General features: G+C 43.3%; 1 protein-coding gene and 1 non-coding gene across 2 annotated transcripts; both read right to left on the reverse strand.

Annotated features, from left to right (window-relative positions):
- Positions 1-516: 516 nt before the first annotated feature.
- Positions 517-993, reverse strand: LOC139593683 (gallinacin-10-like). The gene is made up of 2 exons (XM_071434946.1): positions 908-993; positions 517-656 (listed from the first exon to the last, which is right to left on the reverse strand). The coding sequence occupies exons 1-2, from the start codon at positions 963-965 to the stop codon at positions 517-519; spliced, it is 198 nt and encodes a 65-aa protein (XP_071291047.1). The 5' UTR covers positions 966-993.
- A 12,426-nt stretch (positions 994-13,419) lies between these two features.
- On the reverse strand, positions 13,420-13,491 carry TRNAW-CCA (transfer RNA tryptophan (anticodon CCA)). The gene has a single exon. It is a non-coding gene; the product is annotated as a tRNA-Trp (tRNA).
- Between the last annotated feature and the right edge of the window lie 1,260 nt (positions 13,492-14,751).

Consider the following 14,751-nt stretch of genomic DNA (forward strand, 5'->3'; position numbering starts at 1 on the left):
CACTCCCAAGTCTCCACTCACTGACAAATTCACACCTCATCACCTTTCTAGGAGCTGTACAGTGGTGGAAGGAAGGAGAGATGGGAAGAGGTTGAAAAGCAAAGTTCTGTGAACACTCTCCCCTCTTTTCTACGTAAATTTTAAAATAAAACCAGACGGATGATAAAAAGCTTCCCCTGATGGGTATAAATGCTGTGAAGTATTTTCCTAATAATTTCTTGAAAAAACTTCTTTCTTTTCCCATAAAAATTCAAAATAAAGTGAAAAATACTGAATTCTTGGACATTTTGACCATTCTGAATTCTTTCTGAATTCTGAATTCTTTCTCCCATACACAAGTTCCATTCAAATGAATTTTCTCCCTAAGCACACATCAACATTACGCACGTGTTCCTCCTCCCTCTGGACCTTCCCACCGAGGGTTGCCCTGCAAGCCCCACTAAAGTTTTGCTGATTATTCAGAGAAAGAGGGGATAAAACAGGGGACCTTCTGAGGCCCCTGAGATGTTTTGTCACCTACTTGGAGCAGCAGTTCATCATGCCCCCGTGGCAGGTCCCCGTGGCAGTGAAGGTGGGTGGGCACGCCCCAGCACGGCAGAATCTTCCCTGTGCGCTCCGGCACTCGACGGTGTCAGCAAAAAGAGGGTCTGCAGAACCTGTGGGGAGTGGCAGGAGTTAAAATCTCAGCTTTCTGCCTGAAATGATGACAGGTAAATGTTCAACAGGTCATGTGTTGTCTTTTTTAGCAAGTGGAAGTATTCTGAGTGGAGATGCTCCTGGTCCCACCACTGCACCACCCCTGTGGCATCAGATTTTTGCCTTTCAGCTGATGGTGGCTTTTTGCCCCCCTGTGAACACTCTTCTGCTTACAAACCCTTTTGCTCTTTGTAGGAGTTTTGCTTCTCACCTGAAGTGGCCTGGAAGAGGAGGAGGAAGACAGCGAAGAGCAGGTAGAGGATCTTCATGGCTGTCAGCTGCTTGTGGATTGTGAGGTCCTGCAGAGCACCTGAAAGGCCAATGGTGGCTGGAGCTGGCTTGAGCAAGGGCTGGGACAGACACCTGGTATTTATAGGGCCCTTGGGGTTGTGTGACAAGTCAATGAGTAACTGCCATGAACTTTCTGGAGAGGGGCTGGACCCCTTATCTCAGGTGGCAGTGAATGTGTTGCAATCCCCCAAGGGTGAATTTCCACTTCACGGGCCAGTTATATAATCTGACCATCAGCCAAGCCTGAGTGAGCTGCACCAATTTTCATGGCTTTTGGAAACCTCTTCCCAACACAGGCACCAGGATGGGTCAGGGGGACTTGGAAGACACAGAATGATGAGGTTGGAAGAGACCTCTAAGATCATCAAGTCCAACCTATGCCCTAACACCTCAACTAGAGCATAGCACCAAGTGCCATGTCCAGTCTTTTTTTAAACACATCCAGAGACGGTGATTCTACCACCTCCCTGGGAAGAGCATTCCAGTACTTCATTATTCTTTTGCTGAAAAATTTCTTCCTAATTTCCAACCTATACCTTCCCTGATGTAACTTGACCATTGGAGTGGAGACCCAGCTTTGACCCTGGGTTTGTCACTCACTGACAGTTCATGTCACATTTTGTCTCCATCTCCCCATCCCTGTAGCCAGGTGGATGATGTCAAAGGCAGAGGAAAGCATTGGGAAAGAGCTGAGGTGATGCAACTGTTCTCTGTCACTTTTTAAACAGGTCTCAGGACAGCCTCACCCACTGCACGGGGCTGACACAAAGCTCTTTCACTCCTCACTTGTGTCACAGAATCACAGAACAGTTTGGGTTGGAAGGGACCCTAAAGGTCATCTCATTCCAACACCCCTGCCATGGGCAGGGACACTTCCACTAGAACAGGTTGCTCCAAGCCCCATTCAGCCTGGCACTTCATCCCACATCATTCCCACTGCTCCACCTTCAGCCTTAAGGGGCGAATTCTCTTTGCATTCAGTTCGTTTGTCCAGATTAAAAACCTCAGGAGTTAAGAGTTCTAACACTCACTCATATATCTATTTTCCTTTAAAGGAAATAAACTACTTCATAAAGATGCACAAGCTTGTGATGCAATGCCAACTATTTCCCCTCTTATTGCCCTTAAATGTTGGGAGAATGTGCTGATTCCACAGGAATCATGTCTGACACAATGCTTTGAAGGGCAGCATCTTCTGGGGCTTCACTTCAGAGCATGATCCCTGTGGCTGTAAATTTTCTTAAAAGGAGGTCAATGCAGGAAGGTTCTCCTTCAAAAAATCCTGGGCTAATAAACAGCTTAAACACTGCCACAGCCCAGGTGTTTCTGCAGTTCTTACCTCTGACATTCTGGTTCAGTGGTTTGTTTCCTTATTACCTCATTCATTATATTTAACTCAGAGTTAATGGCATTTTTGTTCCAAGAATTGTTCGAAGGATGAAAACATTACTGAGGTTTATGTTTAATTTGCACAGTAATGGGCCAGACTGAGCAGCTGAGAGAGAGGCAACAAGGTGAGTTTATGCAGCAAATAACAAGATAAACACTGATTTCCCTCTTCCACTCATAAAGTCTAATTAACCAAGAAATGCCAAGTGCTCCTTTTTTGTCCCTCTTTTTTTTTTCTGCACCCTTGCCTTGAAAATGATCTTTTCCCTTGCCAGCAACTCTTCAACTTTCCCCATTTCTAATGGAGAAGAAATTTAATTTGTCACCCCTCTCTTCTCTCTTTAGTGGGATACACAGAGGCAAACACCTGATCTGCCACACCAGCACGAATAAACCAAAAAATAAAACTCTTCTCTTTTTCTCAAGACCCTTTGAAATGTGAATTCCCCTCACCTGTCTTTCACACAGACAGAACAGTGTGGGAATGTTGTGCAAATGGAAGCACTTATCCATAAGACATCCAAGTGAGGGAGGAGGGGTGTTTTTCCCAAATAAAATCAAAGTGTGGCCCTGGGGAAGTTTGTGATTACTTTTTGTTATTTGAAAAAGCTCTACTCACTTCCATGGCTTTATTTTCCCTCCTCTGGAACAAAGTCAATCTATTATTAAAGTTAAATTATATGATTTCATTTGTATGGACTGCCACAGCACTCAGATTTTGCTGAACAGATTTTGCAGAAAGAGAATGGCCCTCTAGGAAAGAGGGAAGAAGATTTTTGCAACGGGGGTGGCAAAACCCTGGCACAGATTGCCCAGGGAGGTGGTGGATGAACCCTGGAAACAACCAAAGATGGGGCTTGGAACAACCTGGTCCAGTGGAAGGTGTCCCTGCCCATGGCAGGGGGTTGAAATGAGATGAGCCTTAAGGTCCTTTCCAACCCAAACTCTTCAAGGATTCCATGATTCTATGGAAGGGACCAACACTTTGAGCCCTGCTAGCAACCTGAAAATGTCACTCAGAGCAAGAGGAAAATTCCATGGCTTTGAGTGCTAACAAAAACAAAGACAGGAGCAAACTGGTTGCTTAAAACCGGGCAAAACTTGTACAAAACAGGCAAGGAGCAGAACAATTCATGCAGCACAGCAGTGACCTGGGGCTGGAACATGGAAGTGTGTGCATGGAACTCTATCCCACAGCACCCAGGGCCAGGATGAAGTCCTGGAGATCTCTGTTGAACATTAACCCCCACACATGAGCTGGGAATTCAAGGAGCTGCAAGTACCTATCCCAGAGAAATCAAGCTCTCTAAGCAAAGAGGAGCTGGAGGGATTTTGCAATTCAATTTTCCTGAATTTTGCCCCAGCAGCCCCTTTCCAAAGGTGATACTGCAAGGAAAATCTGGAATGTTGAGTGGGGAAAAACTTTGCACACAGCATTTCAAGCTGATTTTTTCAGTCTTCTGCAAAACAGGGGTTTTTCTTCTCCTGTTCCTTCCTTGGGTAACAAACTACCCCCATAATAATTCACAGCAAGCACCATACATGATGTTATATAGGAGGGGTTTGCCTCAGTGTTTTCTTTTGAGTATGACTCATCAGCTAATGACAAATGAAAAGAAGTCTAAAAACTACTATTCTTTTGAGATAGGTTGTTTAAAACAGGGTACAAGTATTTGGGTGGTGACAAAACTTCATTTTACTATTGTAAATATAAATATGCCTTTAAAATCTCGTAGGCACAGGGTTATTTAAGAAATCATGTGCTTATGTTCCATTAAAACTAAATGCATGTTAAAACATAATCCAGTATTCTCCTGGCTTCCTAATGATAGCACAAATCATTATTATAGAATCATAGAATCATGAAAATATTTGGGTTGGAAGGGACCTTAAAGATCATCCAGTTCCACCTCTGCCATGGGCAGGAACACCTTCCACTCCCCAGGTTGCTCCATCTGGAACAGCCTGGTCTGATGGAAGGTGGAACATCCTTGGAACTGTTCAAAACCAGGCTGGATCAGGCTTTGAGGAACCTGGGGTAGTGGAAGGCGTCCCTGCCCATGGCAGGGGGTTGAAACTGGATTATCTTTAAGCTCCCTTCCAGCCCAAACCATTCTGTGATTCCATCTTTCTACCCTTTGACATCATCCTGCTAAGGGCATGTGGAAGAGTTTTTACAGTGACTTCCATGAGCCAGAGAGAAGTTTGATAAGAGGATCCATGTTTACCCCTGAAAGAATTTTCTAACAAGGTCGTTGACATAGAAACCAAGAAAGAAAGAAGGATAGATAAGAGAAACCTGCAACTGCCTATTCCAATGAGCACTTTGTTTTCTATGAGTAAAGTGTAAACTTCTGCATTTTGTAAGAATGTACAAAAAACATGCATGGTATAATAAAATCAGTTTGAAGCCTTCTGAAAATGGAGTGTGTTGCTTTGTGCTGTCTCTGTCTCAGCTATGACAAGGGCACAATAAGAATAAGAATGGGAAAATGAGGGCCAAGGTTGCTTGAAAATGAAAATTTACCAGTGAACATCCTCTAATGGACACACTTGGCTTTCACACACAATATTCCTACACATCACTTGTCATTAGAGTGGTTTGTGCCATTTCCCATGGGCTAAATGGGTGCACAGGGCAGGTTTTACCTCTGTTTCTCCATCAGTCCTCACTGTGCCTGACAACAGCTTACAGAGGTCTCCTATTAAAGAAATATCCTAAAATTTTTAGATGAGGAGCAATACATCAGATGAGTTAATGAATCCTGGGGTGTGAGACATTGGCTGGTGTCACTGAAAGGGCACAAGGGGAGGCTCCTCTTCATTTCAGGTTCAGGGATGGTGCTGTGCTGAGGTCTGGGAACCTGGTCAATCATTACCTGCCCTTGGCTGCTTTAAACTCAGCTGCTTGTGCCCTCCTGCTGCAATCCAGACACTGAGTCAACATTAAATAGAAATTCAAATGACAGCACTGAACACCAGCTGGGAGAATGTACTGTCCTCTGTGCCTCTAAGCTGAAGGGGAATTCCTCTGTGAAGGGGAGGGTGAGAAGGAATAATAATGAGTGTTTGAGATGAAGGAGGAAGGCAGGATCTTCTGTAGGCTGTGGAGAAAAGATTGGTGCTTCTCTGGTCCTGATGAGGAGTTCCCTGATCTGTCACACTGCCCTAGTGCTGCTGCTTTTCCTAAAAAATACTGAGACTTCTGTGTGGATGGTATCCTACAGAATAAGCCTTAATTTTTAAGAGTTATTGTACAGCTGATGACAAGTTAAAACACCAGAAGTGTCTTCATTAGACAGTGAGCACGGTCTAAATGCTTCCCTCTGTGCATCATTTAAATGTCTGCTCCTGTGGTGTATAGGGTAGGTTCTGTTGTCTTTGGCACCATCATCACCATGAAAAACAGAACCATGAAACTCCACTGGTTCTTGTTTGTCACCATGATATTTTATGAAAAATCCCTTCACCTGGATTTCTTCTCCTGGGAAGCTGGGAAGCTTCAGCTTCTCCCTGTTTTGCTGCTCTGGAATGTGATTTGGAGAATTGTTTACCCAGCATGTGAATTGTTTTTAATTAATGACCAATCACAGCCAGCTGTGTCAGACTCTCTGTCACAGGTTTTTATTATCATTCTTGTCTAGCCTTCTGATGTATCCTTTTTCTTTCTTTAGTATAGTTTTATTATAGTTTTAGTATATCATTTCTTATAATATCATATCATATCAGCATTCTGAGAACATGGAGTCAAATTCTCATCTCTCACCTTGTCCTGGGGACCCCTCACAACACCACAACACTTTTTAGGTAGGGAGGTGCTGATGCTGCAGCCACAAGAATTGGATTCACATATATTTATATCTATAATCAGTCAGGTCAGCATGGCATTGACCTTCTCCTTGTTCTCATCTGTAGTAGACAACTCCCTTGTGCCTGCTACATCCATGACCACATTACAATTTATTGAGCTGCAGCTAATTCAGGCAGCAGAGTGTGAGCAGTGATTCAGGATGTGACCACTGAAAACTCATCCTCTGCAATATTCAATTATTAGAACAGCCCTGGCAGTTTTGTCCTCTGCTAGCCCTGTGCCAAAAATTCCTGGGCTGTTTCAGTGATTAGTCCTGGCTAGGAACTATTCCAGCAGGCACCTGGTGTGGTCACCTTGGACTGGAAGCCAAGAATTGCACAATATGGGTATGGTCAAATGATGTCATCTCAGAACCCAGAGAAAGGCCCTGCTCAGTCCAGAAGCTTTCCAGACTGTATTTGCAGCTAATCCTATTATAATTATTAAATATTGCAGCTGACAGAACCAGAGGACACAGTCTTAATCTGCGCCAAGGGAAATATTTATTGGATGTTAGGAAAAAGTTTTTTACAGAAAGAATGATCAAGTTGTGGAATGGCCTGCCCAGGGATGTGGTGGAGTCACCATCCCTGGATGTGTTTAAAAAAGATTGGATGTGGCACTTGGTGCCATGGCTTAGTTGAAGTGTTGGAGCATGGGTTGGACTTCATGATCTTGAAGGTCTCTCCCAACCTCGTGATTCTGTAATTCTGTGAATTATTCATATTAGTCTTATTTGGCACCAGCTGCAAATGAGCCTTTTATAAGATGCTTCATCAATAGTCCTTCTCCCCCTCCTCATGGTTCAGTTGTCTTGAATTCCTCTGTCCTGCTGCTAGCAATCTTTCTTCTGCTATAAATCATAACTAATAACAACAATATTTTTGAGATCTAAATATCTGTCTTCTACACAGGTGAGTGTCCTGATCAAAGCTTGGAATTCCCCAGAGTTTCATTCCCTTCTCTGTTTGGATGCCACTGTCCCCAAGAGAAATCACAGTGATTATGGATGTCTAAATCCCCTCTTAATCAACCACTGCAGATCTCCACTTGTACAGATGGCACAGAAAAGAAAAGGTATCACTAATCTTACAAAAAAAGTGTGTCCATTCAGTTATAAAATTGAAATATCAGTTGAAATATCATATCACAGGATGGTTTGGGTTGGAAGGACCTTAAAGAACATCCAGTCCTATCCCCTGCCATAAGCAGGGACACCTTCCACTATCCCAGGTGCTCCAAGCCCCATCCAGCCTGGCCTTGGACACTTCTAAAGAACAGAGAAAACCAGCTGGAGGAGTCACCCGGAATAATTGGATACTTTGATTTACTCAGTTACCTCATTTCTAGCCCTCTGTAAAGCAGCCCACAGCTTCGAAGGTCAATATCAGAGACAAAACCCAGTTGTGCAAGCCATGACATCATCAAGCATGTCACCAATTTCCACTGGGCCAATCAGGGCATTGTGTAATGCAGGGGCCAGAGCTGGGAGTGGAGTTTGCTTTCTCCCACCCAAAATGGGCCACATCTGCTGGGGATGAGAAGTGGCAGTGCCTGGCTCTTCACTTGTTCCTACATCACCCAATTGTTTGCTTCCCAGGTTCTAGTTTAAATTTGAGTTAATGTTTTTTCTCAAAACTTTTTTTTCCTGAAATTAGTTTTTCCTATAATTATACCCTTTGTGGATTGAAATTTGATGACTATAATATTTCTTAGGAGTCATAGAGACAAGACTCTGAGCATTTCCTTGATATCTGATGCCCTTTAAATATCTCCTTGAGATACACATGAGGGTGGGGAGGCCCTGGCACAGGGTGCCCAGAGAAGCTGTGGCTGCCCCTGGATCCCTGGAAGTGTCCAAGGCCAGGTTGGAAGGGGCTTGGAGCAACCTGGGATAGTGGAAGGTGTCCCTGCCCATGGCAGGGGGTGGAACTGGATGATCTTTAAGGTCCTTCCAACCCAAAACATTCCATTCTGTGGTCTATCAGATGAACCTCTGGGAGCACCATGTAAATATACTTTCTGCCTCTCCTTTCATTTCACCTCTTTCATTTCATCTCTCTATTCACAGATATATTTTCCCCACCACGCTGGTCTCCATGCTGGGGGATGAGGTTTGCTCCAACCTCAGCTGGGAGCAGGGCTGACATTGCAGCAGATGTACAATTCCAGCATGGAAGAATCCCTCAACAAACAGGGAAGTCACAGAGTTGTTAATTTTTTATCCCCCTTCCTCACAGACATGTTGACATGGCATAAACCATCCTGACTCTCATCTGCTGAAGTTTACAAAATGTTTGAGATTATTTCAATGACCCCAAGCCCCCTCTGCACAGAGGTCTCCACAGAGCCATGCAGGGCCAATATTTCCTGCTCCCCTGTGCATGAATTTCCTGGGAAACCACATCTTGAACAGCAGCACCTCACCCCCTCCTTCAAGGATGGGATTCCTCTTGGGTAATGAGCCACACACTTCTAGGAAACTTTGGATAGGCCAAGACTTCCCAGCAGCATTTAGGTCTGCATTTCTCAACTCATCTGCACATTTTCACTCCCACGCCTTTGCTGGGGGGATAAAACAGAGTTTAACCCATCTTTTACCCCATCTCCAGCCCTCCAGAGGGGCAGTGAGGTTGAGTTTGTGGGTGTGGGTGCAAAGGTCCTTTACAGCCCACAGCATTCTGTGATTTTGAGGCAGCAAGGGTGGCTGGCCACCTGGATTAAAACTATCCATAGAGAGGGGCTCCTAGCCCATAACAGCCCCTATGGGTTTGTGACAATTCTGGGCCCAAACTGAGCCAGTTTAGCCGATATTACAGAGCCAGACCCTGTACCTCTATCCCTACACTGTTTTAATGCCAACATGGACATGGTGCTGCTCCAGGACATTTTGTGATGGATGCTCTCACAGGAGAGGGTAGACAGAGCCTTTCCTTCCCTCCTTCCCCTCCACTCACTCCTCCTGCCCCAGGACACTCAGCAGTTCAAAACATTATTCTCAGCAGTCCAAACATTATTTGGATCAAAGCTGTTGCAATCACACCACAAGTAAGTGAAAAGTGGCTTTTGCTCTAAAATCAAATTGGCCTTTCAGATTAAAGCAGTTCTGTACTTAATCAGCCATTTTCACCAAGTAAAGGACATAGGTCTTATGCAGTGATTTAGTTGCAAGAACAGTTTTGGTTACAGGAATATGAACAGGAATATGATATAAAATCTCAGAAGTATAAAGGAAGGAAGGAAGGAAGGAAGGAAGGAAGGAAGGAAGGAAGGAAGGAAGGAAGGAAGGAAGGAAGGAAGGAAGGAAGGAAGGAAGGAAGGATCCAAGCTGTTGGATCAGATCCCATTTGCAGACAGCTCCTGTTCTTACACAAGGGACAAAATCCCAGGGAAAAGTTCAGGCAAAGGAAAGAAATTTGGTTGATTTTCCATGCTCAAAAGTCTAGGAGCTATATTATTTCTCTATCAGCTTTGGGAGATGGGGAATGATATGCTGAGCAGGGCCATCTGCTCCAGCCTCATCTTGCCATTTTTTTCCCTTGGGAAAAATTCCCATCATGACTTTTTTTACTGCAAATATAAGGCATAAAAAGTGTCTAACACACTTCTGGGGCTATGAAAAGCTAATGAACTGTGATAGAGCAGGGAATGCAATTAGGATGATGGTACCTACAAACTGATGAGCTCTGGCTTGTATTCATTTAGACATTTATTCATTTTAAAAATCTACTCTTGATTACATCTCACTGCCAGCATTGGCGTCTGCTCACGAGGGTGATCCCTGTGCTTTATTCAGGTTTTCTTGGAATTTGTTCTAATATTCACCCAGTTCCTAAGACAGGAACCTGAAAATCACTCATGAGTACATCCTGGGTCTGCACCTGGCAAAACAGCTGAAAAAAATAGAAAAAAAGGGTTTACAAGAAATTAATTATGAATTAAGGTCTGGAATCTGATGACGAAGAAGTTTGATGATTTCTAGGCTTGGGTATTGCAACAGAGATAGAGATAAGAAATTGCTTTGAGCCTTTTTTATTGTTGTTTTCCCATGAAATAAATCCAAGGAAATATTTCTCTCTTGAAGATTCTTAGCTGATAACCCATCCCATACTGGTTTATGGCCTGATTTTAAAGATATCAGTGTACAAGCTGAAAACCCTTCTGCCTCCTGATTGCAGAGAAAGATAAATATCAACCACATGCTGTCAACAAAATATACATTGGGAAAGAAACTACCCAGTGTCACAACCTGTGTTATTTTCCCCTAAATCTATTACCCCAGAGTACTTCTGTTATATATTTTCCAGCTTGCTCCATTTTAGGAAGTTCTCTGCTGCTGGTGTGGCTTTTAAATAGCTGGGATAAAATTGCCAAAACCCCACGCTTTGGGGTTTTTTTTCCATGCCATTGCTGAAGATATTTATAAAAATTCATCCCCACATGGGAGACTGAGCAATCACAGCCCTGACACCCCCATCCTGCTCCACACTAAAGCAGGAGTCAGATGTAGATGTAAACAGGGAAGGTATGAGAGCACCAAGGACAGGCTTGGCCAGAGGAAATGAGAGACACAAAGTCCGTTAGAATCACAGAATTACTGAATTATTTAGGTTGGAAAAGAGCTCCCAGATCAGTGAGTCCAACCTGTGACCAATCCCCACCTTGTTGGAGCACTGAGTTAGGGTTAGGGTTAGGGTTAGGGTTAGGGTTAGGGTTAGGGTCATCCAGTAATTCCATGGCCACTTCCAGGGATGGAAACTCCACCACCTCCATGGGCAGCCCCTCCCAACTCCTGCGCACCCTTTCCATGAAGAAATTCTTCCTGGTGTCTAAATGTTAATAGGTTCCTCCATCACTTCTCCAGCCGTCCCTTCATTGATTGGTTCAAATGCTGAGGGAATAAAGGCTAAAGATCTTTTTTTTTTTTTTTTTTTTTGGCATGGAATGATCCTCCCTCCACAAACAGGAGGACCTACAAGTTTCCCAGAGAGAATGTGGAATCTCCCTCACTGGAGATATTCCAGAACTGTGTGGACACAATCCTGTGCAATGTCTTCTAGGATGAGCCTGCTGGAGCAGGGAGGTTGGGCCAAATGACCTCCAGTGGTGCCTCCCAACCTTTTCCATTCCGTGTTTCTTTATCCTTAGGAAGGTCCAGCAGACCATAACCTACCTTTCCTTGGTCACTCACAAGGAGATGTGACCTTGTTCTCAACTTGGACACTGAGACTTGAACCAACAGGGTGGAGAGAAATAAAAACAAAACTTCAGCTTCCAAAACAGTCATGGGATCATACTAGAAGGAAGCCTGGTGACACAAGAATGACAATGTTGCTTATACAGACAGAAAAACAAAACCAAAACAAACCAACCTTGCTGCCTTGCTGACAAAACCTACTTCAAGTTTCTACAGAAAAGCATTTCCACCTGACACAAAAAGTTCAGAGTTGAACCCAATTTGTCCCTGTGTGAAAGAGTCCCAGCTTCAGGTTTCACATCCTCCTCTGGTCAAGCTACTTCTTAGTCAATATTCAGAGTAAACTACTTTATGTAACAGACCTCTATAGGGCGATCATAATTCCCTGAGAACTGGATTTTCTCTGGGAAATAAAGTTATATAGGAAAGAGAATTTGCTACAGCAATTTACAGCAATATGGAACTTTTTAAGCTTTTCTTCCTCACATTTCCTCATTTGATACAGCCTCAAAGATTTTCTTGCTTATGCAAGACAGAGTATTTTAACTGGAAACATTTCGAGAGTCTCAAGATTATGAAATAATCTTGGTTATTAAGTAGTTTATGACAACTTTCCTTGAATGGGAGACATCAAGTTCTACTCTCTGTTGAAGTTTCCCTTTGATTAAACCTCATCACCAGGCTCTTCATAGAATCATCAAATGGTTTGGGTTGAAAGGGGACCTTGAAGATTCTCTTGTTCCACACCCCTGTCATGGGCAGGGACACCTTCCCTAGATTGCGACTCAAAATGCTCCTGCTTAAAAAAAAAAGGCTTTCAGAAGTCTTCAGAGATTGGCCCTTTGAAAAGTGAGAATAGTTGTAAACTCAGCATTTTTTTATGAAATGTAGAACTGTTCCCATTGCCGGCAGTGAAAATACTTCTGATGGGAAGTCTACAAGAATAATGCTTCCTACCAGATATCCTTTCAAGAGAATGACAGTTCTCCCTAAAACAGCATCTTGAAAAATTTGGGGTACTATTGGGGTACTATTTGGGTCTTTTTCATCTGTGGAAGATTTACAAAAGGAAATACCTGAGTTTCTTTCCATTCTGAGAAGTCAAAGGGACAGAAAATCACATTACAGAGACAGAGCCAAGAACAAGGACACTTGACTTAGTGATCTTGGTGGTCTTTTCCAAGCTCAATGATTCTGTGACATTGAAAGCAGTGAGGCAGCGACATCTTGAGGAAATCCCTGCTCACTCAACCCTTTGGTGGCACTCCAGGAGTTGTGGGATGAGGGATCTTAGCTTCTTGTCTTTTTTATTGATCCACTGTCTTATCTCAGTATGTCTCCTGTTTATATATTTCAAAATTCACCTTGAAAGAGCCCTTAAAGGAGTTCAGCTACTTTTTATGAATTATAACTCGTATAAGGCCATTCCTACAGATTCAAGCTTTTTTTCCAGCCCTCCATGCCCTCTGTCCATCTCACCATGGGGAATCAAGAGAAGACCAAGCAGAGAGTTAAAGATCCTGATGACCAGTCCTGATGGCTCAGCTTAGGCTCCCCACAGCCAGGTGTTTCAACAGAATCAACAAAAAAACCTCACTGACACAGTGAAGCAAGTTCAGTGAGAGCCATCAAGGTGATGGGGGAGTTGGATATGGAGGATGTGAAGAGAGATGGGGAGAAATTTGAATTATTCAATCTGAGGAAGAATGTATAAAGGGATCTTATCCCCCATAACAGTTCCTTGCCTTTCCAAAGGGATTTTAGGACCAGAAGAATTCATCTGCAGACATGAAGCCACATCTGGCTTCATGGGATAGGATAGGGAAAGCTGAAGTTACACTTTGAAGAAGCATAACTTTGAAGAAACTTTGAACACTCATCCGGCAAGTAAAGACCACTCTGCCATGGCTCATCCCCTGCCCTTCTGAAGGGATTTGGGGTACAGAGTTATGGAGTGGGGGGGCAAAAGGAAGCATCCAGGAGATGACAGGGGATGTGACCCCGGTGTGATTTGAACACACAGCCTTCTGATCTGGAGTCAGACGCGCTGCCATTGCGCCACGAGGTCAGCAGTGAGACAGTTTTTGCTCAAATATCGTGCTGGAATTTGGGGCATTCTTTGAGGGAATGGGAATTTTGCTTTACCTGGCAGAGAAGTGGCACCATCTTTGCCTGCCTTGCCTTGCTAAACAAAATATTCTAGGTATTTAGAATATCTAAATGAGACGCTTCAGAGGAAGAAGGCCAAAAATGGCCACTGCCCAGAGCAGCCCTGCAGAGCCTGTCCCAGGAGAAAGAGACTCCTGGATGTGGTGCCTCCAGAGAGACAAGAAAAATGTTGGCCCAGTGTTGGAACCCTGGTTACTAAGAATTTTAGACTTTCTGTGCTGACAGACACTGACTCCCAAGAGAACATTGCATTTGACCTGAAGCTGTGGAAAAAACTTCCAAAACTGAATAATAGAACTGGGATTCTGGGTGTGGAGTTTGAGTAGAAGTGTGTAATATCACATAATAGAAAACTTGGAGTTTAAGGTTTTAGAATATAGTAATATATATAAAACAAGATAGAGGTTTTAGAACAGAATTTAGTCCTTCTTCTTCACTTTCTTCTTCTTCATAGGTTTGAGTAGTATTGTGTAATTAGAAAAAAAATCTGTATTGTGATCCACAAGTAGTTAGTTATTAAGTCAAAAATAAAAATAATTTAAGTGTCATTTTTTAGTTAAATAATTTATCCTCAAAAACCTTATAGAGAGAGAGATCCGACTCCATTTTTAGTTTGTTAAAATAAGATACTGTAGAACTCACAGTTTGTAAAACTATAATATACATAAGAACTAATAAACATCTGAGTCCAAATATGAAATTCCATCTCACGCATTTAATCCCAACCTTAACCAAAAAAAAGGCAAAAACTCCACAGCCCAGTACTTCCCTGGAGATTGAAGTCCCATTCACCTGGAAGATGCATGAATACCAAATCCATGATTCACAGGTCACAGGTCATAAGCAAAGTGCAGGACACAGCAGGGAGGTGTGGTGAGTGTCTGCTGCACTTTGCCTCATGAGGAAGCTGAAGGGAGTGAAGGCTTTCTCTGAAAAGAGAAAAAAGCTTCACAACTGCAGGCTCAGTTGCTCCAGGGGGATCTGGACTTATCTCCATGTGATATTTCCCTGGAACATCACTGTGGACTGGTACAGTCAGTCCAGGGGACTACTGGAGTGTTTAAGGACAATGATTCAGTGTAAGACGATGGAAATAGAGAAAGGTTCCTGATGAATATCATGAGGAGTTTTTCTCAAGAAGAGAGTAAAAAAGAAGAGT

This window comes from Agelaius tricolor, unplaced genomic scaffold (assembly GCF_023055355.1).
Source record: "Agelaius tricolor isolate 1412-34295 unplaced genomic scaffold, bAgeTri1.0.p SCAF_1, whole genome shotgun sequence".
NCBI classification, from domain to species: Eukaryota; Metazoa; Chordata; class Aves; order Passeriformes; family Icteridae; genus Agelaius; species Agelaius tricolor.

Excerpts from the sequence above, each read along its gene's own strand:
- LOC139593683 (XM_071434946.1), bottom strand. The coding sequence starts at position 965 with ATGAAGATCCTCTACCTGCTCTTCGCTGTCTTCCTCCTCCTCTTCCAG. Across the intron at positions 657-907 it reads CCTCTTCCAGGCCACTTCAG|GTTCTGCAGACCCTCTTTTT; the intron begins GTGAGAAGCAAA and ends CACTCCCCACAG.